Source organism: Dinoponera quadriceps, unplaced genomic scaffold, assembly GCF_001313825.1.
Source record: "Dinoponera quadriceps isolate SergipeBrazil2010 unplaced genomic scaffold, ASM131382v1 scaffold533, whole genome shotgun sequence".
Classification (NCBI taxonomy): Eukaryota; Metazoa; Arthropoda; class Insecta; order Hymenoptera; family Formicidae; genus Dinoponera; species Dinoponera quadriceps.
This window is the reverse complement of record NW_014554780.1, coordinates 161,716-185,881: the sequence shown is the minus strand read 5'-3', so window position 1 is coordinate 185,881 and position 24,166 is coordinate 161,716. Positions and strand designations below refer to the sequence as shown.

The following is a 24,166-nucleotide window of genomic DNA, read 5'->3' as shown; positions in this document are numbered from 1 at the left end:
AATCAAAGCCGCGATTATCATTATCCATCCCACCCTCCCTCCCGTCACCCTTCAGGTGATAACGGTAATGCAGATAATTCAGGTAAATTCGATTCCACGTTTGTGGAAAACGAGTCTTTTGAATCGATGAAATCATTCGCGATCCGACAGATATTCGCAGGCCCCCATCGGGACGCATGAATTTCACTCGGTACTGCCAGTGGCGCGTAAATATAGTTTACAAAAACTTGCGAATTTTCACCAGCTAGAATTGCCCTCTGATCGTCGAAAGGGGCACGTGTGATTCCAAACGGCGAGTGCAAACAGAGAGAGAGAGAGAGAAAGAGAGCGTCATAAAGCACCCAAGCACCGTCAAATTCCGCCGATAGCCAGTCGGCGGAATTTTTGCCGCTCGCATGTTATGCCGTGGTATAATTGAATTGGATATCGCGCGCGCGCCGGAAGCCATACGATGCCCTACTTGAAGTAATAATACAAAGCGTTTAATTCGCCGTTGTTCGCGCTCCCGGCGAGGAAACGGACGGCATCGCGCGGTCCGCAGCATGCTACCTACCGAATTCGAAAGGCTTTATGAAAGTCGTCACGTTCAACTTTTGCGCTTTTGTTCCACGCGTCCCTCCCTCTCGCGTTTTCTCTCACGGGCATTAGTCGGTTGCCTCGAGCGAGCGAGCGCGGGCGGACGGACGGATATCTCTGCGCTCTCTTTCATTACTCGAGAACTTGCGTACCTGCGTATGCGATGCAACGGCAGGAAGGTGAATTATTGCATTCGCGCTTCAACACAGAGACGCGAAATTGTTCTCCCTTTTATGTCTCTCTCTCTCTCTCTTATAATGCGAAGGAGAAAAGGATATCTCCTCGTCACAGGGCAGATTAAGCAGCTCGTGCAAGAGCACTCGCGAAAACGCGCGTTTTTTTTTTTGCCACGCATTTTTAGACTCTCGCGCAAACACAAAGTATATCATATTTTCCGCAACAGAACCCGAATGAAAGCGCGAGAGAAAGGGCGTTTCTTTCACTGGAAGAACCGCGTAAGTTTCACTGTCAAATTAGTTTTTTAACGCGCACAACAACGTCGCGGTGCTCGTGAGCTGTTTTAATTTCCATGAAATTTCACGTATTTAATTACGCGTGGTGGTGGTGGGAGGCCAACGCTCATGGGAGAATGTGTTCAATCGCGCGCAAATAATCCCATTGGTCCTCGAGAATTTTCCCACCGCCGCCGTCCCCGCTGTTATTCATTCCCGCCGCGTTCTGCGCAAAGTTCTCGTCGATGAGAACGAGTCTACGATTCTCTCTCTCTCTCTTTCTCTCTACCTCTCTCTTTTTTCCCTCTTTTATTGAGAGACGATGAGTCGACGCTGGCTACGCGTTGATAGTCGCCGCGGTCTGTGTCGCAGATAATCTTTTTTCTTGTCACCATATTGCTTTAATCGACGCGCCGCTTTTCCGTGCAGCCGGCAGCGGCGGAAAAAGTGTCCCGTTTCGCTTGATTTATGCGACCGGTCCGACGCGATCTACTACACGCGAATAGAATCGACAGCGATTAATGATTGATTCTCCAACAAGAAGTCACTCATTCGACGTACAGATTGATGCGCGGCAACAAATCCACGCGACGCGCGCGTCGAAACATACGTCCAGCGGATTTTTACGGAAATCGAGAGCGCGCGCGCTAAAGAGAGAGAGAGGGCGATCGACGAAAAATTCGGAACATTTCCGCTCCTCCTTTTAAAGTCGAATAAAACTCCCCGCCGTCCACGGCCGCCGGAAAGTATTACAACACGCTTAAACGATTACCAATTATTTTACATTATAACACAATGTGCACTTTGCGTTCGCGTTTTAACTGACAGTTCAATACGTGTCACTTTATTCGCGAAAATAAATTCCGCGTCGTGTATAGCGCGACCCAAATTAAATTTCGGACGAAGAGGATGTTAAATATTTCGCTTCTTCTCTCTCTCTCTCTCTCTCTCTCTCCTTCTCTTTCTGTCACGCGAAGAAGAGACCTGACTCGATTCCCGCGCAACGACACGCGGTCGAGAAAAATCAGCCGGTGTTCGCATTAACGAACAGCATCGAAATAATTCAATTTACTCGCCCGCGCGGATTATGACGCAGCGCTCTGTACGTATACATGTAACGTGTAACGAGGACAAATTGTGCTTTTTCTTCCCCTCGCCCGGACAAATTTCGTGATGTACGCGTGATGTGAGCGCGCCCAACGCGCAAGTGATGATTCGTGTTTCCGGCACCCTCCGCGCCCTCCCACTGTTATTATCGTCATCGTGAGCGTCGGCGGTCCACCGCTGCGGACTGAGCGCGATTCACCGCGCCGGGCGCGTATATTTACGAGCATCGTTAACGGCAAATTAGAACTTTTAATGAATAACCGCGAACGAACGGTCGGTTGGTCGGTCGGAAAAACTGCATCGCGTCGACTGATAAACAGCCACGGCGGCGGCAACGGCCAATCAACGTTAACACCGGCGAAAAAAATTTCCGCGATTCGCGCGCGAGCGCTGCCGGCCGTTCCGTGTAAGATTAAATTGCCGGTTCGCGCGAGCCGAGCGCGCATACACCCTCCCTCCCGCCAAGTGTTCGTTACAAAATATTTATCCGGCGTAATTCACTCCGACGCGGTCGAACGTGCCGCGCAAGAGTAACGGGCGCGATTGCGACGGCACGAAATGGCGGCAAAATAGCCTCGCACGTGTGCGAATTCCGCAACGGTATCGATAACCAATTCCAATTACTTAGAACGCGCGTGTACGACGTTAGCTTCGATCGCTGACGTGCGATAACGATTGCCCCCCGGCGAGACCAAACTGCAGTTAACCCTTAACTGACGAAGTAGAATCCTCCTTGAGGCTGCCTTCACCCTTAAATATATTCGCTCACGCCGTTCGTCTCGCGTGAATTGTAATCGGCGAATAGGCACTCAGCATAATTAAATGTTATGCTTTTGAATAATTTATCGCTTTATTGCGCGATTAAGTCGTGCGTGTAACTCAGCATTCCTCGTGTCGGGGGGATCCCTCCGTCATCTCGGGCTAAAATACGACGGTGCTTTTTGAACTCCTCATGTTCCGACGCTGAACAACCTCACAATTTTTGGCTCTCATTAGAAGCGTCTCGACAGCGCCCTAAGCGGAACGCCATTTGTCCCGATTAAATATGATAATAAATTGTATTGAAATTCGTTAACCCCCTTGAATTGGCGAACGCCGCCAATGGGCGTCACTTGAAAGGCCCTTGACATGTACGAACAGTAGGGGAGACCGGGATTAGTCGGCTAAAGAGGCAAGTTTGCTAATTGATTATTTCTCTTGCTTTCTAACTGGTTACAGAATCGAGCAAATGGGGATTTCATAATCATCTTTCACATCTTTTGAAATCTTTGCTCGCTCGATTCTGTAATCTGTAATTCTGTAATTCTGGAAAACAGCGGGGATAATCGATGTCGACCTAAATTACAGCAAATAAATGCAATTCGACGCGCACGTATCTTTTACCTTTCATTGACTCTCTGTCAGCTGTATATACGATATTTTAAGTACAATTAATTATATACATGATTTAATAAGACAAGGCGGTTTCATAGTGCGGAACATCAAAGACCACCACGACATTCGACCCGCGAAGAGAGTGCATCGAGCAAAGATACAATAAAATTAACCGTTTGGCATTCTCGGCGTATTCCAGCGACACGCCACGTCATCATTACTTCCGGTCGCAAATACGCGGGCGGATTACGGGGAAAACTGTTTCGGTTTCGAAATTCTAATGAAATGGCCATGCGCGCCGGGCGCGCTAACGGAACGAGAATCCGCGTCGCTAATGCGTACCGTTTAAACGTTTCGCGGTGAATTGCGAAACGGGATACGGCACTTCTCGTGAATATGTCGGTTCGCCGCTTGTTTGCGCTGTTTCGCACGGCGCGACCAAAAACGGTCGCATTCAATCGCGCGACCTCCCCCCGGTACGATTTGTGCGTCGCGCGCTTTATGCCGGTCGACGTGAAATCCGCCTTGATCGACAGAGAGAGAGGAGGAACTGCCGTGCGACGAATAAAGCTCGGCCGTCATAATTTATTCAGCTTGTTCAATGCGTGAAACAATTATCGAGCGCAATTTAGCTGCTCGAAAACGACGCGTACCTTCGCAACACGACCGGTAGGATCGGAAATGGCGGAATAACGATGATTAGCGATCGAACGGTCATATCGTGAGCCGGACGAAAGGAATAAATATGTCAATTTACCGGCCGTGACAGCGCAATCTGCCTTTAATCGAACTGTCTCGAATGGCGTAACAATTGAAGAATGAAAACGAACCGGTTTTATATGAAAATAGAAGTCACTCACCGGCTCTCAGCTTCTCCTTCCAAATCCCATTCCAGCCTGCGGGCGTCTGGAAAAATCATTAAAATGATTGATCGCATCTCTCCTGATTTCTCCATTTTCTATATCGCGGAACTTACTTCCGAGCCATCTTAAAGCTCTCAGAAGTTGCCTCCTAACTCATTAACGGCCATTGTCCCATTTACGAGGCGCTTCTTTTTTCATTGAATAAAATCACTCGAAATTAATGTATTATCTTACTTTTGTTTCCGCAAAGATATGCGTCGAACAAATCACAATATAGATAAATCGTAGTCGTCTAATATCGAGATAACAAATAGTAAACGTAAATCAGCTATTCGATATAACAACGCAGTCTTAACGCAGCAGAACGAAAGTTGTCAAAAGAATCAACCGACCGAATGTCACGGGAGTAATAATTGCAATATTTAACAGCACAACATATGAGAATGCAGTTCTGTGACGAGGAATTAACAAAATAAATTATCTCAGAAATAACTTTCGTGAAACAATTACGGCCTTCAATGAGTCAAGATACGGAGACTGCGTGTATAAAAAAAAATACACAGATTTAAGGCGGCGTCTCGGAAACGAGTCCATCTATTTTCGAGGCCGGTGAACTAACCGTCGCTCGTCTTAAACACACACGTGGAGCCACCTTCGAAACCGAGAGACAAAAAGAGAGAAAGAGCCGAAGCGCGTCCGGCGACACGTCCGAGCGAGCAAAACGCGAGTGATCTGAGCGTTTCGCATTGTGCGCGACGTCGTGCTCGCGCGTGAACAGGCCCGGTTCGTTAGAGGCCCGTTTGTTTGTCGCGGCTCGTAACGCAACCCCGGCAGGTCGGCCGCAGAGTCGCGACGCGGAACGGCGTTCGGGGTTTTACCGAGAGAGAGGCGCCCGGAAAAGCCTGCTGCGCGCGGGCGTCGACGCGCCGCTGGAGAAGGGCGTGTTCATAATTTATACGGCTTTACGGCAAATTAGTTATTGTTCCCGATAAATTCGGCACGGTGCGAGTACGCGCGGGCGAGGGCAAATGCGCGCGCGAGCGTTACACGACTGTTCGCGTCGCGCACTCACCCCCGGTCGATCCCGCTCGCGGAATAAACGATTATTCCGTCGGGTGACAACGCGCGCGGGTCACGTAAATATTGATATTGCGCGAGGGCGTTTTTACCCGACGACCTACCGCGCCGCGACGCTCGATTGAAACGGCGTGTTTCAGCCTGACCGATATATCGGGGAAACGATGGCGCGCGCGATTTGCGATCGACGAGATCGTCGATTACGAGCGGCTGTTGCGGCAGCACTTGGTAAAGCTGTCGCTTCGAAATACCAATATGAATACGAGGCTCCTAATTGTCTGTCCTAATTGACGGTCGGCCGGCAATGAGAAGCGCTCCTTCGTCCGAGTAAAGGCGGAATTAATATCCCGCGCTTCTGTGATATCCCGTCGTTTCAAGAATGTATTGCCCATATAAGTCAAGATAATGGAAAAACTATTAAAGAATTACAAATTAGTCTACATTGCATTTAAAGCGACGCCGAAAGTTTGACGGTAATTCAGAAACTGAATCGAAAGTTATTCCACTTTAAAGAAGGTTGTAGGGTGAAATGAGTTTGATAGGAGTTCGATGGAATTTGCACTGAATATACATTGAAATATTATCTAACTCATTGCTCGTACAGTGAAAAAAAGATTGACCGTTCGAGTGCCGAGATATTTGTAACTAAAGTTAATAACTTGACACGTGTTCTTTGAAATTAGTGTGCTAATTTTAATTTCTATTTTTAATATCTTCTAAATTAAAAATAAGATTTTAATGGGAAACCGTTATTAAAGACTAATATGCAAACGTTACACACAAATATCAAAATTATTGACCATATTGTTTTGAAAATACAGCGATGTCGAGTTCATAATTTATAATAATACTCGAAATACGTATACATGTGCATATATTTACACTCACATATTTATTTCTATTATCTGTATGTCTCTATTAGATGCATAAATATAGCATTAATAAGAGAAATAAAGAACAATATTTTCGTATTTGTAATATTGTGTATATATAAAAAACGTCAAAAATATTGTGTATAATCAAAAACGTCAAATTAACATTTATTATTTAGGTGTTGTGAAAACAAAAGAATGTGGAATTTTGCTTGATAAATACCAAATTAATAAGTAGCTCCCTTAATGCGCCATTGAAAATACGACACCGAGTCTTACAGTCTCTCTAATCATTCATGCGCTTTCAGTCGCGCTTTGTTTGCGCTCGTCGCCGAAACACCAGCCGATCCGCGCTTATTCGCACGATATTCGACCCGGCACATCACACGTATTTCCCGAGAGCGGAATTATTCGCGCGGACTCCTCCGTCATCGAACGCCTCTCGTTTGACGCGCGCTAATTGCCGCTTCCGATAAATTTCGTCGGCTAACCGGCGGGCCGACCTGCCGGTCGTCCGTGCGACCCGCGATATGCGCCATTCGTCTCCGCCAATCGACGCGCTCAATAATCACTCGTTTCCCGAGGAATCTAGGCGAACGAACGTTCATTTCCTTCCAGACGCTGCTCCGTAAACCCCTTTTCGCTACCACCACTGGCCCAGTGGTGGTCGCTCTCAATTTTGGCCATTCGAAATGCCCCATTTCCGGGGAACGTTACCCGTACCATCCATTTGCCGGTTCATCGATAAGGGGAAAACGGATCGATATCGAGGGTGGAGAAAACGGTATCAGGTTCGTTCTCTCTCCCTCTCTCTCCCTTTCTCTCTCTGTTTTTCTCTCTCGCGCGCTCGCGTTCGCGAAAGTCGCGGGTCGGTAAATCGACTGCGACGAAAGTTCCGAATTCCGGCGACTGCAAATCTTCCACTTTTGCGCCGAAGAAAAGAATGTCCTTAATGATTCGAGCGAAGGGCCACGTATCACCGTCGTCACCACCCTACGTCCACCAGAACCTACCTAAGTCGGGTGATTTTTAAAGTCGGACTCTGTCGCGAGATGTTTCGCGGAATTTCGGATCGGGATTATACGAGAACAATTGAAACGCAATGTGAGGTGATCTCGCGATTTATTCGCCTCCGGCGAGTCCATTTAACGCGCCGATGAATAAAGTAGCGTTCCTCGAATAACGCTGGCGAGTCGGAGAGCAGCGTCAATGCCAATATATATTTCCGAGGCACGGAGTATCTCTCAAAAGAATACCGAAATCAGGTGTGTGTGTGTGTGTACTGTGCGTTACAGAGTGCTAAATTGCGGTATTCACCATAATTACGCGTCTACCATGACGTTGCAATTTAATATCACGGCGCGATGTATTCACGCAACTGCAAATGCATTGCGTGTCAAGATATTAAATTGCGAAATTCGACGTAATTAAATAATTCCGCTGTAATCATAAGCCAGACGCCCAATTAATTAACGTTAAATCAATATGCTCGCTACAGCAGCCGTCCGCACGGACGGAATTAATCGCTAAACCGCTGTACGTATAAATTTGACTTCGTTGTTCCTTCAAACGTACACGTGCACCAAACGCGGGAACGTTCGGCTCCCCTTTTCGGAACGGATTCCGGCCAGGCATGGGAAAATATTACGACGGCTAATTAAATTGCTCAAATATCATGAAACATTATTAACTCCGTTCGGATTTAACCAAAGAATAAGAATTTATATACGTGTTGGAAAACTGAAATTTCGTTAATTCAGTTAGTTCTTTTTTGTCGTTTCACCTAATATTTAACTCCCACAGCTGAATTACGTCTGGTAACTAAACATTTCAGTTGTATTGTATGAACAGCTATTCCCTTCGTTCCGTGCAAACATATCAAGCTGCCGAGGTATTTCTCCTCCTCCTCCTCCTCCGTCAATTCGCTCGCCAGACTTTCGCTCGGATGCCTCCGCGCGTTAGAAAATTTTAGGAAATCACTCTGGATTTCCAACTCGCCTCATGAGATTATCGAGAAACTCGCTCGGCTCGGCGACGCGCCAAGTCCGAGAACAACAACACCCGTCGAGACGTCTCGTTCTCGCCCTTTTCCTCGCGACGTAAGACACCCGACGAGGATGCAGCTATTTGGTCGCCCGACGTGCAACATACGCACGCTGGCCGGCGTGCAAAACAACAGCATATTTCGCGGGCGGAATTATGTTATCCATTTTGGGGGAACACATTCCCCGCCGGACCCCCGCGCGACCAGCGGAAGACTTCTCCTCCCATGTCACGGGGTTCAAGTGGCGAGGATACGCGCGCGCGGCAACGAGCAGGAGGACTATGGGAAAACAGGAGGGAGGAGAAGGAAGATGCAGTGCGATGCACAGACGGCTCGCGGTTGCGCCAAGTTAAGACCGGCTTGTTAGGAAAGTTGTATCAAGTTGGATCGTGCTACCCACGAGAGAAGAGACTTCGCTCGAGAGCTTCTCCCGAACATACCACCCCTGTTCCACCGTCGCCTCCAACCTCTTCTCCTCCGTTGCCGCCTGTCACCCTCGACGATTTCACCCTCGCTGCGAGCCGAAATCCGCCGTGGCATCACCGTATTTCGCCAACCTTTGGCCCCGACGAGCGAACGAGAGAAAGAGAGAGAGAGAGAGCGACGCGTACACCTGAAAAGACACACGTGTGTGTGCCGATGGTAGTAATGGCGTGCTGGTGGCGGCGGCAACGATGGTATGAGCGGTATGGTGCGGAACGCGTGCGAGTAGATACACCCGTATTATTACGTAGTTTGGCATCGGTGCCAGAATGGAGTGCCCGGTGGTGCTTCATTAAGTTCGGGAAGGACACACGGCGATCCACCCTCGCCAGGAATACGTAGTGGATCTCCCCCGTGTTCCCGTTTCCTCTCTCTCTCTCTCTCTCTCTCGCGTGAGAGTGGCTTCAGACTCACCGTGTGCGCACGGGGGAGCTTGCGAACTAGGTGCAAGTTCGGGGGAGTCATTAATTGATTAAGATGCAAATCGTGCTGGGAATGGAGAAAGGGGAGAGAGGAAGAGGGAGGGGATGGTCGGTCACGAGCGCACGTGCTGCACGTTGCAAGATAATTTCCGAGCTAAACTGGACTTCGACATGGCAAAGAGTCTGAGAGTATATTTAGGGAGGTGAGAATTGTGTATGATGTAAAATTGGGTGAGAGAGGAAGAGAGAGAGAGAGGGAGAAGAAGAAGAGCGAGAAAGATGGGCGATTTCGAGTACTCTGTATCTGCGATCGCTTCGCAGATTACGTTCCTCGCCCGTTCACGCGGGCGCGACTCCGGCGTATACAAAAATACAGGCTGGATTTATTGGCCGTATGGTCGCGTATAAATTTCCTTCGTTCCGCGTGCCGTGTCAGCGCAGTAAAAGCTTCTTCGACTTTATCGTCGCAAAATTGTACGAAAACTGGGCCATCTGTTCGTAGCGTAACGCGATTTTATTGGACACCGGGCAAGAAGCGCTCCAACATTTTCGCAACTTCCACCCCGCTCGGCGAAGGGACGCGTTAATACTTTAAGCTTCTGACGTCGAAATTTGGAATTTTATACGGGCGCAAACTCGCTCCTGAAATTTTCACGAGCGTTTCAGAAACACGCCGCGGAATCATACGAAGTAATTACACGATAACATACGGTGTTATATGCAACAGACACACATACACACGCATTTATACGTACCACATATACACGCTGTGTTACAGTGTAACTACTATTCTGCGAGAAGTTAACTGCGAATTAGATCACAGACACAGGACGAAAACGGAATAATCTCGTCGGACGAAAACGATTAGACGCAGTCTCAGAAAGCGTGGCTCTTTGTATACACACGTACATATATATATATAGCCCTTCGGGAAAATTTGCCGGTGCTATTACCTACTTTGGCATCGGTGCCAAGATGGAGGGTCTTCGCGGTGCTCTATTAAATTCCTCCAAGATGAAGCGACTTGTTCCTTCTGTCTCTTCTTCGTAGGCGCACAATGGGCAGAGGCGTATCCACCAAAGTGTACGGAATCTCCCGAATCGATAGTTAGTTCGTAGCTGTAAAGCTACGACGGATATAATGCATACCGTTGAGCAAATTTCGGCCAACGAAACGTTCGCGAATCTTACAACAAAGCGAAGAGAGACGAGCGAACATCTTGATTAAGAGGAATCTTTTTCTTTATTATTATTATATGTCGGAAATAACACAGATCGATGAGAAAAAGTTTTTGTCAAGTAACTTTAATCAGAGTAAGTTTTTTTTTACAAATTTTTTTATCACAAAAACAATATCGATGGCCAAATTGCTCCATCATGTCAGCTTTTAAAATTATTTCGAATTTTGAAACGAGAAATCAGCGATTCGTAAGAAAGAAATGCATTATAAGTCATTATTATTTATCGGCTAAACACATTCTTGCTATTAATTAGCCGACGAATAATAATGATTTATTTTGCATTTTTGTTATGAATCGCTAAATTCTCGTCTTAAAATCCGAAGTAATTTTAAAACCTGACGATAATTTGTCCAACGGCATTGTTTTTTGTGGCCGAAAATTTATTTAAAAAAAAACCCTACTCAGATTAGAGTTACTTCACAAAAATTTTTTGCCGACCTATATAATTTATCTTTTTTTAAAATATCAACAGACAATAGAGAAAAAAATCTAGTGGAAACAGTATACACAAACAAAAATATTCTTCGTCGAAAAATTGTCCTCGACGTGATACGCAAATTTTACCCTAGAAAGTCTTGGATGGTTCGTAAGATAGCTAGTAAGATATTAAATATTGAAAAGACACGATGAAAGCATTGCAAAAGTGGGAGGTATTGGTAACTGGAGGAAGATCTTTGTGCAGCGAGCAAAGAATCAATGAGAAGGAAATCTATCCAGGCGATGCAACAGATTTTCAGATCGGAGGGAAGAAGGGTCCAAAATGTGCCGTGCATTCAACGAAGAGGAAGATAATGTGAAAGAAATGCGCGGATACCTCGCGGCATCATATCGCCCGCGTCGTCTTATCGCAATCTGCCGCGGGAAACTGTGTGTTTATTTAATGCCACGGCGGTGCATAACTGTAAAATGTATATTCCGGCTGTTAAGTTGAACGTGAACTCTGCCGCGCGATAGCGCGAGCGGAAATGTAGAAAACAGCGATAATAGTAAAAGCTTTTTTATCGATGGCACTATTTCTCCTAAATTACGCATAAAAAGATACTCGGATGAGCGAAGAGCAAGATGAGCGAGTGCGCCTCTCCGCGAGGGAGATAATCGCGCGAATAAAATAAAGAAATATATCGGCGCGAGACGTGTTACAAGGTCTCGAGAGATGATAAAATGGAGATGCGCCGGCCGGCCGAAAACGACGCGACGATATCCGACGACGTAAAATTTAATTACACGAGACTGCGTTTGTGAAAAAAAAAAAAACGCGTCGAACGTTGACTCACCCGCTGTGGCTCGGAGAATACGACGGTGGTGGAATTGCGAAAAGAAACGGCGCATTGATCTTAAATAGTAACGGCGATGATGGTGGTGGTGGTGATAAAGTCTTTCCTCTCTTCAACAGTGGGGATACTATTTCCTCTATACTTTGCATAAAGAAATATTAGATCGAATAAGAGGAGAAGCGCGGAGAGGTAGATTCCCGACGGGATAAAAATCATACAACTAAAAGAAAATCCCCGAGATATCGGAGTCCACCGCGGAAAGCGGAGCACGCCGGCAGGTAATGGGCAACCAGTGCTCGGTCTTCGTCGCGCGGAAAAGGATATACGACAGTTAGGTTATACGTCGAAAAACGATGCGACTAGCGCCGCGGCGCACTGGAATGGCTCAGCCAATGGAGGGAGAACAAAGTAGAGACGGCCGATTTCCGTCGGACGGCGATGAGAGGTGGATGATACCGCGCGGGAAAGAACACTCGGAAAGAACGGGGGCGACGAAAACTTCCGCTTGCCCCGTAAGAGATAATAATCGCTCGGCTCGAGCAAAATCCGCGAGATATTAGAACGCGCGCAAAGCGAAAGGAATCGGCGCCGAGATCCGGCGGAGGAGACGCGGTATCGCACGTCGTCCTCCGAGGTCTCGTCCTGCGGATCCTTATAATTTGCCAGCTCTCGGGAATATTCGCTCGAGAGAACGGGGAGTTTCGCGCGGATCGAGTTTCGGATACGACGAGCCCGTCGCCGGCGCCTCTCTTAGTGACCCGACTCGACCGGCGGTCTCTCGATCGCCGTCTCTCGGCACGGTGAAGTTGGAAAGTTGTTTCGAACAGCGATTCCGGGGAAAACGAACAAAGAGAGCCCCGACGGAAGAGGCTGAAGGGGTCGTCTCTCCTCGAAGCGCGCACGGATTTTCATCCGGCCGGGAAAATCCAGCCGGACCTGCTCGTTCTCTCTCTCTCTCTCTCCTTGCTTCGCAGGTGAGCGAGCGAGCTAACCGAAAAACATTTACAGCTGCGGGGATCGAGACACTCGTTACGTCGTGAACAACTATCAGTACTATCGACTTCCACTCTTCGTCGTCGAATTTATCAATCTCGGTCGCCCATTCTCCGGCCCGGAATGAACGACCTCGCCTCACCGACGCGATCGCGAGCAATTTATCAAATCACGCTTGTTTGCCCTAAGCACTCGGCGAACTCGCGGATAAGTTCGGCACGAACGAACGAACGAACCAACGTATGTACGTGGGAACGAACAAACGAAACGAACCTTCCGCCCGCCTATCGTCGTCGCCGTCGTCGACGACGTCGTAGCAGTGGCGTTCTTTGGCCGCGCACGGCACTAATTAAAGGTCGCGTATTGTCACGGCCGAGCTTTGTTCGCATTTCAATTACGGCCCGGTCGATTTCGTTGAATGAAGCGCCCTGGGCCAATCCGAAAGGTCCCGCTCGGCCCGACATTGTTCTTATCCCCCTTGTTCATCAGGAATTCGACCGCCTTAAGACACGGACTTTGATATAGTGCTGTGCTGAAAATCGAGTATTATACGAGAAACGCGGGAGATGCTCGTTTAGATCCGGAGTTCGGAATTCGAGCGGGGAGAGAGAGAGAGAAAGAGAGAGAGAGAAGGAGGGGCCGATTATCGTGCTTCATCTCTCCGATCCTCGCGATATTCCTTCATAATCCGGCAGAAAAAATACAGTGAAGTTGGGATTAAGAATTGCTGAGAAATATTTGCCGAATTCTTTTTCCCCGCTGTAGTCTGGAATTCTTGCGAGATTCTTCCCTGTTGAATAAAGACGAACATTCACCTGCACTTTGTGAGCTCGACAAAAAGTAGACAACGCGACGTTTTCGATAATTTATGTTATCCCGATAAAATATGAGTTATTTAGAGAAACGATGAGGGTGAGCTTTCGGGCGGATCGGGCGTTTTAAGGATACGATTATCGTGAAAAAAAGCAGCCGCGACTCGTCGCGGATTCTTTGACAAGGTGAGTTACAACAGTCATTAGGTGGATTGATTTCGCCGCGCGGAAGCATAAATTTAGCGACACTCGAATTTTGCGAATTGAACCGCGAGCCCGTTCGCTGTGTCGTCAATCTTCGTTTCAGACTCCACCAGCCTCTGTTCTCACCGCTCGACTGTGAGGGTGTATTCGTGTGTCGGTAAGGTCCCCGAATATAAAAAAAGAATCAGGCGAATAACACACCACACACACATGCACACAAGCACACACAGAGATCTGCAGCTTTACAGTTGGCAGGTTGATCGACCGAATTTCTTATTTATTCCGGCACGAGGAAACACTCGTGCGAACTAGCGTATTTGCATCGACGACAGAAATATGCCATTTATGTTTCTACAAAATATCCCCCCGACGATCGAATTTCTATCGAGCGGCTCTCGGAGAAAAACATTTTTCGACAAAAGCGTTTCGGCGGGTGAGACCGTCAACGAGATTTATAAAACATTCAGTTAATCACGAAAATAGAATTTATCGATTTCAACCACGGATCGCTCGGCAAAGACGTCGGATTTATTTTCCGTAAGTTGAGCACGTGTGTGTCTGTGTACGTGCCCGAGGAAGATAGATAAATCCAAATTGAAGTCAACGTCTGGACGGCACCCTTGTTTCAAGTCTTGCCCGAAAAAGACACGAAAACCCGATATTTTACATTCACTTCAGCTCTCTCTCTTATATATCCGCGAGATTATTTTTACTTCCCCGCTGAAATATAAAGCAAACACTTTCGAAGATTTTTTTCCCGGCGAATAGTGGTCATTAATACAGGGTCACGCCAGGGACGAGGCGCGCTCGCTGAAAAGGGGCAACTTTCTCGGTAACGAGCGGAATTAATAAAACGCCACTGTTTGCGGATGTAATTTGCGGGATGGAATCAACGTCTATTTAAGTCCTGATGAAATTACCGACCGGTTAGAGACAGATGGAGCTTCAAAGGGCCATGGGATAATATTCATTCATAAATTCCGTCTGGCCGCGGGGAGCTCGGGGGCAGAGCGAAGGGAGAAGACGGACGGAAAGACGCCGCAAGACAGACAGGGATCAGATTGGAGCGGCTGCGAGAACGGCGGGTCGATATTAATTAATCTAATTAACAGGGCCAATTTAAGCCGCGCGAGTCGAGCCCTAATGGCTTTTTCAGCTTAGCTCCCGCGAGCGAGGCAATGTAATATTTTGGCCGAGTTTGCCGGATTAGCTCGGGCAGCGTGCTACAAAAACGGATTAGACTGAGATTCAACTACAAATGAAGAGTGCTCGGCGAATCCGAAGAAAGAATATTTTGTTCTCTCTCTCTCTCTCGGGCGCGGCGTAACTCCCGGCTTGCGCCGAGCGAAAGTCGAATTGTCGTAACGAAAAGGGAAATGGAATAAATTTCTCGCCGCAAATTTTGCAAGCAATGAATATGCGGATTTTCTTTTCTTCTCTCTCTCTCTCTCTTCCTTTCTTCTTCCATTCTCTCTCCTCGACTCCTGCGAGAGAACAACAGACGCGGTCGGGCGGAAATCTCGATTTTCCGTTCGCGCGACGAAGCAGCTCAGTCCGGACTTTGCGTAAAGTCTGCCGACGCACGCAGTCCATATCCCTCGCGGTTTCCACTAATTTCGTAACTAATTACGTCTCCTTCGAACTCGAACGGGACCGTTGCGGCGTGCACTGCTGGCACGGGAACTATCTCGATCCCTTTGAAAGCTACGTTTCGGGTTTGTTCGCGGGAATGGGATGGGAAACCGCGACGTGTGCGATACTTTGCCCGGCGTGTTAAAAACACGGCTGATCGATGCGCGTTGAATCCGTCCACGGGAGGTCTGAGCAAACGCGCTTCGGAATCGTTATTCGCCGACAAGTCTTGGGATCATATTCCGGATGTATAGCGAACTCGAAATACGTCATTCTGATTCTCCAACTGAGAGAACGTTATGCGTGACGCTCGTGCGGGAAAAACGGAAGGTGGAATTAGAAGGGCGTGCTTAGTGGTCGCCAATCGCTCAAAATACGGCTCTTCGGATCGTTTCCGCATTTTTTTTTAATTTCCAAACTACACACTGAGAAAAAACAAGTGGCAGAGCCAACGAAATTTCGTTTGAATAAACGAAATTTTTCCAAGCGCAACATTTAGTTTACTGAACAAATTATACAGTTCCTGCAGTGAGTTATCAATTGATTCAACTATTGCGATTTGGTCAACAGTACTATAACGACGCAGCGTATTGTTGCGCAAACGTGTAATTTGTTCAGTGGGCGCAACATTTTTTTTTTTGAATGAGTGACCGCTGATTTTGTCGATCCGACCGCTTTTTCTCTCAGTGTACAAATAGCAAATCGTGTGCGTAGCGAAAGAAAAGTCACCTATGTTTGAAATGGAAATTTCTATGCACGTTAAAAATAAATTAAGCCGGAAGGATAATTGGAATTTAAATTCCGCCCCCTTCCCCTGTTTACCCCGTTCAAGACCGTCTTTCGGCCCAAAAGATTTCCCGTGCCTCGACGTGTCTAATTACGCGGTTGTTTTGTCAACGCCGCGGTTGAAAATGCCGCTGGGTCTCGAGCTAAAAGGAACTCAGGGAAGAAGAGGGAACATGTGCAGCGAGCGAAAGAGAGAGAGAGCTGCACGTGTAGCGCACAATACCAGCCGCAATCCCGTCTAGAGCGACGTTAGTTTTTCAGAGGCGCGGAGCGGCCGTTTATTCCCTCCGTCGATCGATCGTTAAATCGTGCGTGACGATGAATGCCGGCCCGCGGTGAAACCGACGAGACACGGGGAGGGGCGAAGCGCGTCGGAGAAGATCGTCCGAGGAATTTTTCAGGATTGCGTTATAGACGAACGAACGGTGCGCGAGCGCGGGCACCGCGTGACACGTTTGTGTGCATGCACACAACGTGCACGTGTGAGTGAGTGAATGAGTGGGCGGGTGGCACATTATTTCCGGAGTGGCGGACAACGAGTCTCGAGCGGTGCATTAATTGACTATAAATTCAGTGCTCTCGGCATTAATTCGGCTATCTCGAGAGCGGCTTCCGTCGTCCGCGGCTGCTCGCGATTACAAAAGGAGCGGAGTCGCCCCGTTAACGAACGCCTTAAACGCGCGCTATTTAGCGCGGCCCCGCAAGACGACGGCGGCGAAATGTTTTCCGAGATCGGGCCATTCCGAAAGAGTAATTGATCGTTAAACGCATTTGCATCGCGACACGGTCGCTGTTTCACCGCTCGGATAACGATTACGCAATGCCGCTGTAATCGTCTCGTTTCGTAACGCGAGGAACAAGCGGGTGCGCCGCCTCGGGCGATTCAGACCCCGATGAAATATTCATGTAAAACACACGTAATGTATAACGTCGGTTCTCCGAATATGATTTCGTTAAACGGTAACGTTGCGGGCGCGCGCCCGGCTGTTATCGCGGAAATTTATCCGCCGCTGACAATCGGAACGTTCTCGGAAAACTCGCACATACCTAAATCGTAAACATTCAGCCGCGCCGTGGGCGCCTTTTGTGTGCGGTTTCGCCATTATTTTAATATACTACGCGATTATAAATATCCCGCAAAGCACCACGTATATTTCCAGCGGGGAAACCGCGCACGCATGCTTTTCCCGCCCCCGTACGTTTTACCGCGAAAAACATCGAAATCTATCTGTCCGACACGAGCGCTAACCCCGTGGCTAAAACCGACCGCGTTTGTTGCAGGTCGGACGCACGACTCGACTTACACTCTGTATAGATTAGGCGAGAGGCTGTCCACCGGCGCCAGGTTATACGTGGAGACCGGCAGAGCCGACGGACTCGACACCGACGGCGACTCGCCCAACAGCCTGCACTCCTTCACGGGCCCGCCGATACCTCAGGGCGAGGGCACGAGCGTCACCCGGGCCTTTTTGGACGGCAATCACACCCTGATAAGCATTATGGCGCGCATCAATCCCAGCCCCGATTGGTTCGTAGGCGTGGATTCCTTCCAACTGTGCGTCGAGGGCAATTGGGTCGATACCGTTACCGTGGAGGTAATTACGTTTGACAACAATACGCGTGAGACTGATAACGTTACTGCGATCGAAATGCCCCCCTCTCTCTCTCTCTCTCGCGAAAAGCGGGAATTAAAACGGACGCAAACGGACTGACTGCGCCTACATTTCGCGCGTGATTGTCCCTGCGAAACGATATAACATCGTTTTTCTTTCTCTCTCTCTCTCTCTCTCTCTACGCAGAGAGTTATCTCGTGTTACCAGTTTTTAATTATTACAGGGTAGCGCGCATGAGACTCGCGAGCGCGCAACTCGAACGAACCTTGAAGCATCGACGATATAAAAAGATAAAAAAGAAAATATTCATTTTCGAGTTCCGCGCACGGAACGACCGCCAGCCGGTACATTTATAAGGTAATCTCCACAAAGCGACGCTACGAAATTACGAATTCTACGCTGGAATAATTAAAATGAATGCGAATCGCCGTACGTCCGATTATTCATTCTTGAAAAAGATTATTCCTCGGTTTATTCATGAATCCGACGTTATTGAAATCAAGTGCATCTCCAACAATCGCTGCACAATCGCACGAGCCAGAGACGCGCGCGCGTGCGTCGCCCCGGCCGCGAGATATATTTATAATCTATGCATTTATCCCCGGGAATCGCGAGGACGTCCCTGTCATCTTGCTTAAAATCCGCAAATGCAGGGAAAACGCCGGCGTTTAAATCCGCCTTCCGCTATTCCTTTTTCAACAGCTCGACCCGTTGGATGGGGGCACGGATAACGGCTTCACATTCACGGCTGCCAACTGGCCGACGCAGCCCCAAGGAATCGCTTACAGGATCACATCCCGATATCCGGCACATCCCGCGGGAAGCTTCTATTATCCGAATCTACCTCGTCTACCGCCGATAGCCACCATCACATTCACCAAGGTACGTATCCGTGCGCGGCATCGTCGTGGTATCCACGCTACTAACGCGACGAGTCTTTATCCGCGCGCATTAATTGATCGAGCCGCGCGCGCGTGCGAGATAAGTCGCTAAAACGGGAATTATTGCACCGACTGCTCTCTCTCTCTCTCTCTTTTCGCGCGTAGTTATTTCAGCGTGACGTAAAATTGGAAATTTTCCTCTTTGCGGAATCATAAAAATGCACACGGAACAAGCGTGCGTTTTACCGCGAGGCGGTTACCTTCACAGGACTCTTTGTCCTCTCGATTCTTTCCCCCTTTCGCGAGAAACACAATTTATACTATCGTACTTACTTATCGATGGCTCGATATTATCTCTCCTCTTTTATGCGTTTAATCGTGTCTCGATTTCACCGGGGTTTTTTTCCGCATTGTAAAATAGCCGCGACACGCACGCCCATTAAAAGAACATCCGCGCTCCCGATAATAGCGTTTCACATTAATTTATTTCCCCGGTATTGATATGCCGCGCGTAATGAATGTCCTGACAATATCAGGTTTCAGCGTAAAGCTGATTAATTGCATTCGCTGTTTAAACAATCTTTTAATTCTCCTTATACGAGAGGCGACTCTCGATAACACGGATCCGATAATGTGAAAATGCAGATATGCCGTGCAATGTTTTGCGCGGAATGTCGAGCGCGGAATTTCATGTTGAAAATTACACGTCTACGATCATCTTCATAAAGCGGGACGAACGAGTCGATAAAACTTTTCGTGTATCTGTATTTAAAGATTCGCATCGGTGCCGCGCTCTTTGATATCTCACGACAGATGGAGATCCGCTCGGAGATGAGATCGCATAGTTGTTTCCCGCGCTCGTCAACCTGCGCGCACCCCTTTCCTCATCGCAGGTATTAAATACGTTTCCGGAGCACAAGAGAAGGACGGGCAGAGCTCAACGTAAATATTTGTTTTCCGAAGCTATGCGAACAGCTTCGCTCTCCACCTAGCGTTTCCCACAAACACGAAAGCTATCTCGCTGGAGTATCTTCCAGCTCATTGCCAAATTGATATTTCTACCCTCATTTTTTTCCTCCAATCCGGCGTCCGATGTTAACGTTACAAGGAAAAGTCATGTCGAACCTACGGAACCCGAATTATTTTAAGCTAATTTCCGAAGCTGTCGTAAGTTCGCCTGAGAGACACGGCGAAGTTCATTTCGTAATCTTTCAATGTGCATCAAACAACTATCGTTTAAAATATATAATATATATAAATTTGGTCCTTGCCACATTTTCAATGGCGATATTAAGGAGCTTCTTTCTAAGTTTATTATTTACTGAAAAAAAGGTACTTTAATACAACTTTATTCAACTATCTAAACAATAAATGTTATTTTTGAACGAAAGACAAACATACACGCGATATTACGAATACGAAAATATCTTTTATTTTTTATTTTCCTTATTAATGCTTTATTTATATGTCAGTTGAGTTAATAGAAGTGCACTCATAATAGAGAGAGTGGTACATAAATATTTAAATATGTGTATATACATATATTATTATAAATTGTAAATTCCCTTTGGCTATATTTTCAAAACAAAATGATAACAAATTCTGAAATTATTGCATGGTGTCTCATATTAACCTTTAATATCACAGTAGTTTTTGATTAAAATCCTAAATGTGACATAGAAGGAAATAAAAGTAGAAATTAAAATTTTATCTAACCTCATTAACTTCAAGGAACTTATGTGAAGGAAATGCCATCTTTAATTATAAATATCTCATCTTCCGGATGGTCAATCACTTTCTAACTTTACAGACAAATAGATATTTCCAGCAATATGCAGCTGAAATGTATGACGATTTCTAAGAAACTAGTTTGACGGGTCGACTGCTTTAAAGCGATTGAAATCTCACGTAATCAGTACGGATTCCAACACAATTTTGCACAAATCCAGCATGATTTTTCATAAATAATTAAATCGTTGCGTCCTGCCGACGCTTGCGAATTACAGAGTCGTCCGAGCGTGAATATTTTAATCGATCGTAGATTCGGACGACGCGCGTCTCTTAAGATTCTCCTCCCGACAGCGGGATAACGCTCGCGGTAATGAAGTTCGAGGGGCAACGAGTCGTATTAACTCGCTAATTATCCCTGCCTACGGTCCATCCCGTGTTTCCTCCCTTCCCTCCGTTCTCCACCGGCTCCTCATCATCCGCCTCTTTGCCTCCGACCTCTCTTTGACTCGTGTCACCTTCGCTTCCGCTTTCCCATAGGGCAAAGGGACGGTTCGTCTACTAAATTCCTTCACCCCCCTCCCCTCTCTTTCCTCGCTCGACCTCACTTACCACTTAATTACCAAACTTTTGTCGCTAATCCGATGTACCCTCTCGCACCCTCACCGTTTTCTCGTCATCCCTCTTCTCTTCCTCCTTCGATCTCCCCCGTTTATGTTTACGTAATTCATGCCTGCCGATAACTTCCCGGCAGATTTGTCAATTATCCCGTGTAGATGAAGAGGCAGAATAAAGAGGAAAAAAGGTGAGCCGCGTCATATCACTCTCAAAATAACGATCTCCTACTTTTTCCCTTCGTTATTCCTTTAATTCGCAATAATATGTATATCTTGATGATTTGTTGATTCACCAATAGCGCACATTAGAAATTTATCATGTATGCGTTGATACTTGCAATTTTGCAAACTTATAAACTTCCTTTTCGGCGCATTGCCCGTATCATTCCAAACGCGATGATACAGGAGTCACGTTTCAGCGATTTCGCGTCCTGCCCGGGATACTCAAACCGCCGTTGCTGGTCGCTTTTCGCCGGCTTTCAAAATAAATTCGCGCGCTGATCAACATAATACGCGTCACACTCTATTTCCCTCGGAGTGCGTTTTCACGAGCGGCTATCAAGAACCAGTTTCAGCCCCATCGAGAAAGAGAGTTGCTCGCAACTGCGCTCGCGACCCCACCGTTTCCATTAAACTTCACGCTTCTGGAACTCCATTAAACTGAAAATCAGACCGCCTAATGTAATGCCCATTTCGTACAACAACGCGCCCATTATCGCCCCAAAGTGTCCGGCACGCCGAGATCGGGAACGTTTGTTTACGCCATTTGGCTGCTTGAGCTCTAAACAATAGAGACGGGGGATCGCGCAGAGAAATTAAAATTAATGAACGCGAATCGTGTATGGATTAAGTTGAAATTAATTAAAGTTCCATTTTTGTCGCTCTATTAAAGCGTAAATCTGTTATGTCGGCGGACACCAAAAAAATTTATATTACGCGAGTAACGTTACGTTGCGAAATAAAACCTAAAATAAGTCATAAATTGCATAAATAGGCGGATCGTTGTAATCATTTTAATTCTTTAAATGACAAACAAACGCGCGTCGAAATTAATTTTATTATAAAAAGCACATTCCCCGAGAATTAAATTTGCGGTGGGTACAACGCGAGTTGCTCGCCCCTGCAGAAAGGCCGGAGATGTTTAGTTCTTAAATAGCAAGGAGGAAATTATTAGGGCGGGAAAGAGAAATTTAATTAAAAAGTAACAGTATAAACAGATTTAATCCTAAATTTGCCGAGGAAGCGCTCGTTCACTCTACCGTGCTGACCCAGTTATAACACACCGACCGAAATAAAATCGCGACTTAAGATTAATTCCATAAAAGCTCGCAACATAAATAGCATTCTCAAGCAGTAAAGTATACACGTAAAGTATCTCTCTCCTCTCTCTCTCTCTCTCTGTCTCTCTCGGGGCGCGTACGCAATTACAAATCTAATTTATATCGTTCGATCGTGTTGATCCTCTTGGCGGCTCTCTCATTACGGAATTCTCAAAGCCGCGATATGTGCCGCGAATAAGCAATAATAAACATCGCATGAGCAACATCGTATCTATAATTATATCGCCAGCATATCGTCTCCCCTGAGATATTTCGGGGGGTGAACAATTTATAGTTGGAAAACACTATTTAATAATTCAGCAAAAGAATCTTCAAGCCGGACTCACCGCCGCGAATTTATTTTCGGTAACGTGGTTTATTACCACTTGTTGAATATTTTAAGCGTATTTTTATTCGTTTAATTGGATCCAACCTTCCAAGTTCTGAAAAGCTTTCGGGCGTTGAAATAACGCGAGGTGGCAACACACTTATCGGCGATTCGCAGATCCTTATGGATTAAAATGGGATTAAGGTGAGAGAATTATATTTTCAATTACCGAAAACAAATTGAATTATCCACCGGTGTATTTTTCGTCCGTCGGTGCGGTTTCCCTATTGCGGACAATATTTACTTCTTAAACACGGACTATCTGCGCGATCCGGCGATGGCGACCGGCCAACGTTTGCGGATGGCTAATATTTATTGTGGCCGATTATCAATTGTTAATGTTGACGTCGCACTAGCGCGAGGGTAATTTTACGCGACCGGCTAATACGCGCGCGAAGTGTTAATTATTCTCGAGTATGGTTGCCCACGTGGGGATAATTAGTGCCTCTTGAGGCTGGCGGACTCGAGTACACACACACACACACACACACGCGCGCGCGCGCGTGTTGTATGTGTGTACGTGCTGAAATATGAGTTACTGCCCATGGATATGGATAAATTGAGGTTTATGGCGATGAGAGCCGAATCATCGTGAGGCGAATTAGCTAAATCGTCTCGAAAACGCGCTGTGGCGTCCTAAAATTAATTTAAACATCGGAAATTGAATCAGACGGGGTGCGCGCGTGAGCGCGTATCTTCGTGTGCTGAAAGTACGGCCTCGATTAACCGCCAGCTCCGGGTGCTCGTCACAAAGACCGATTATCGACCACGTGAGAGAACGCGACGGTGTATCGCGATTATCTGACGCGCCATCAACGATACAATTTTACCTGTGGGATACTTCCAAAAATCTCTGAGAGTAAAATCTTACACAATAAAAAATAGAACTTATGTTGACAAGATGAATATGTTAATTTAACATTATATTCGTGTAATTTTTTTTAGTACATTCACCACTAAATTAAAGTAATACCAAATTTCAGTAAACCGTTTTTAACGTTTGATCGTTTTCAATCAAATGTTTTACCTAAAACGAGTGAAAATTCATTGAAAGCTATAATTAAAATATCACCACTCGGAATCACAAGAACGTGAACGTTGAACTCAAGTTTAGAGTGGATTTTTAATCGACACGAGCGAACGTTTGACTCGGTCAGAGTGAATTTGTTCCTGTGACATTGCGGAGTGCATCAGATTCGCCCTTCAGTTTCAAATGAAAGTATTCACTCGACGATTCAGAAGTGGAATGAAATTCACTCCACACGAGCGAGAAGTCACTCGAATTCGCCTGACTGTCGCTTCACTTTTCGAATGGGATTTCACTCGAAGAAATTCAAAGGGCATTAGAAGGAGAGAGATCAAATCCCGACGATCTTCGAAAATTCTTCCCTCAACATTCGCAGTTTTCG

The 24,166-nt window shown here is 46.7% G+C and overlaps 1 protein-coding gene across 1 annotated transcript in view; it reads left to right on the top strand.

Moving 5' to 3' along the window:
* Positions 1-24,166, top strand: part of LOC106741795 (spondin-2) — a 213,955-nt gene that overhangs the window by 144,541 nt on the left and 45,248 nt on the right. The window contains exons 3-4 of the mRNA XM_014614117.1: positions 17,493-17,806; positions 18,527-18,706. Of these exons, the coding sequence (XP_014469603.1) occupies positions 17,493-17,806; positions 18,527-18,706 (494 nt within the window). The remainder of the gene's footprint in view (positions 1-17,492; positions 17,807-18,526; positions 18,707-24,166) is intronic.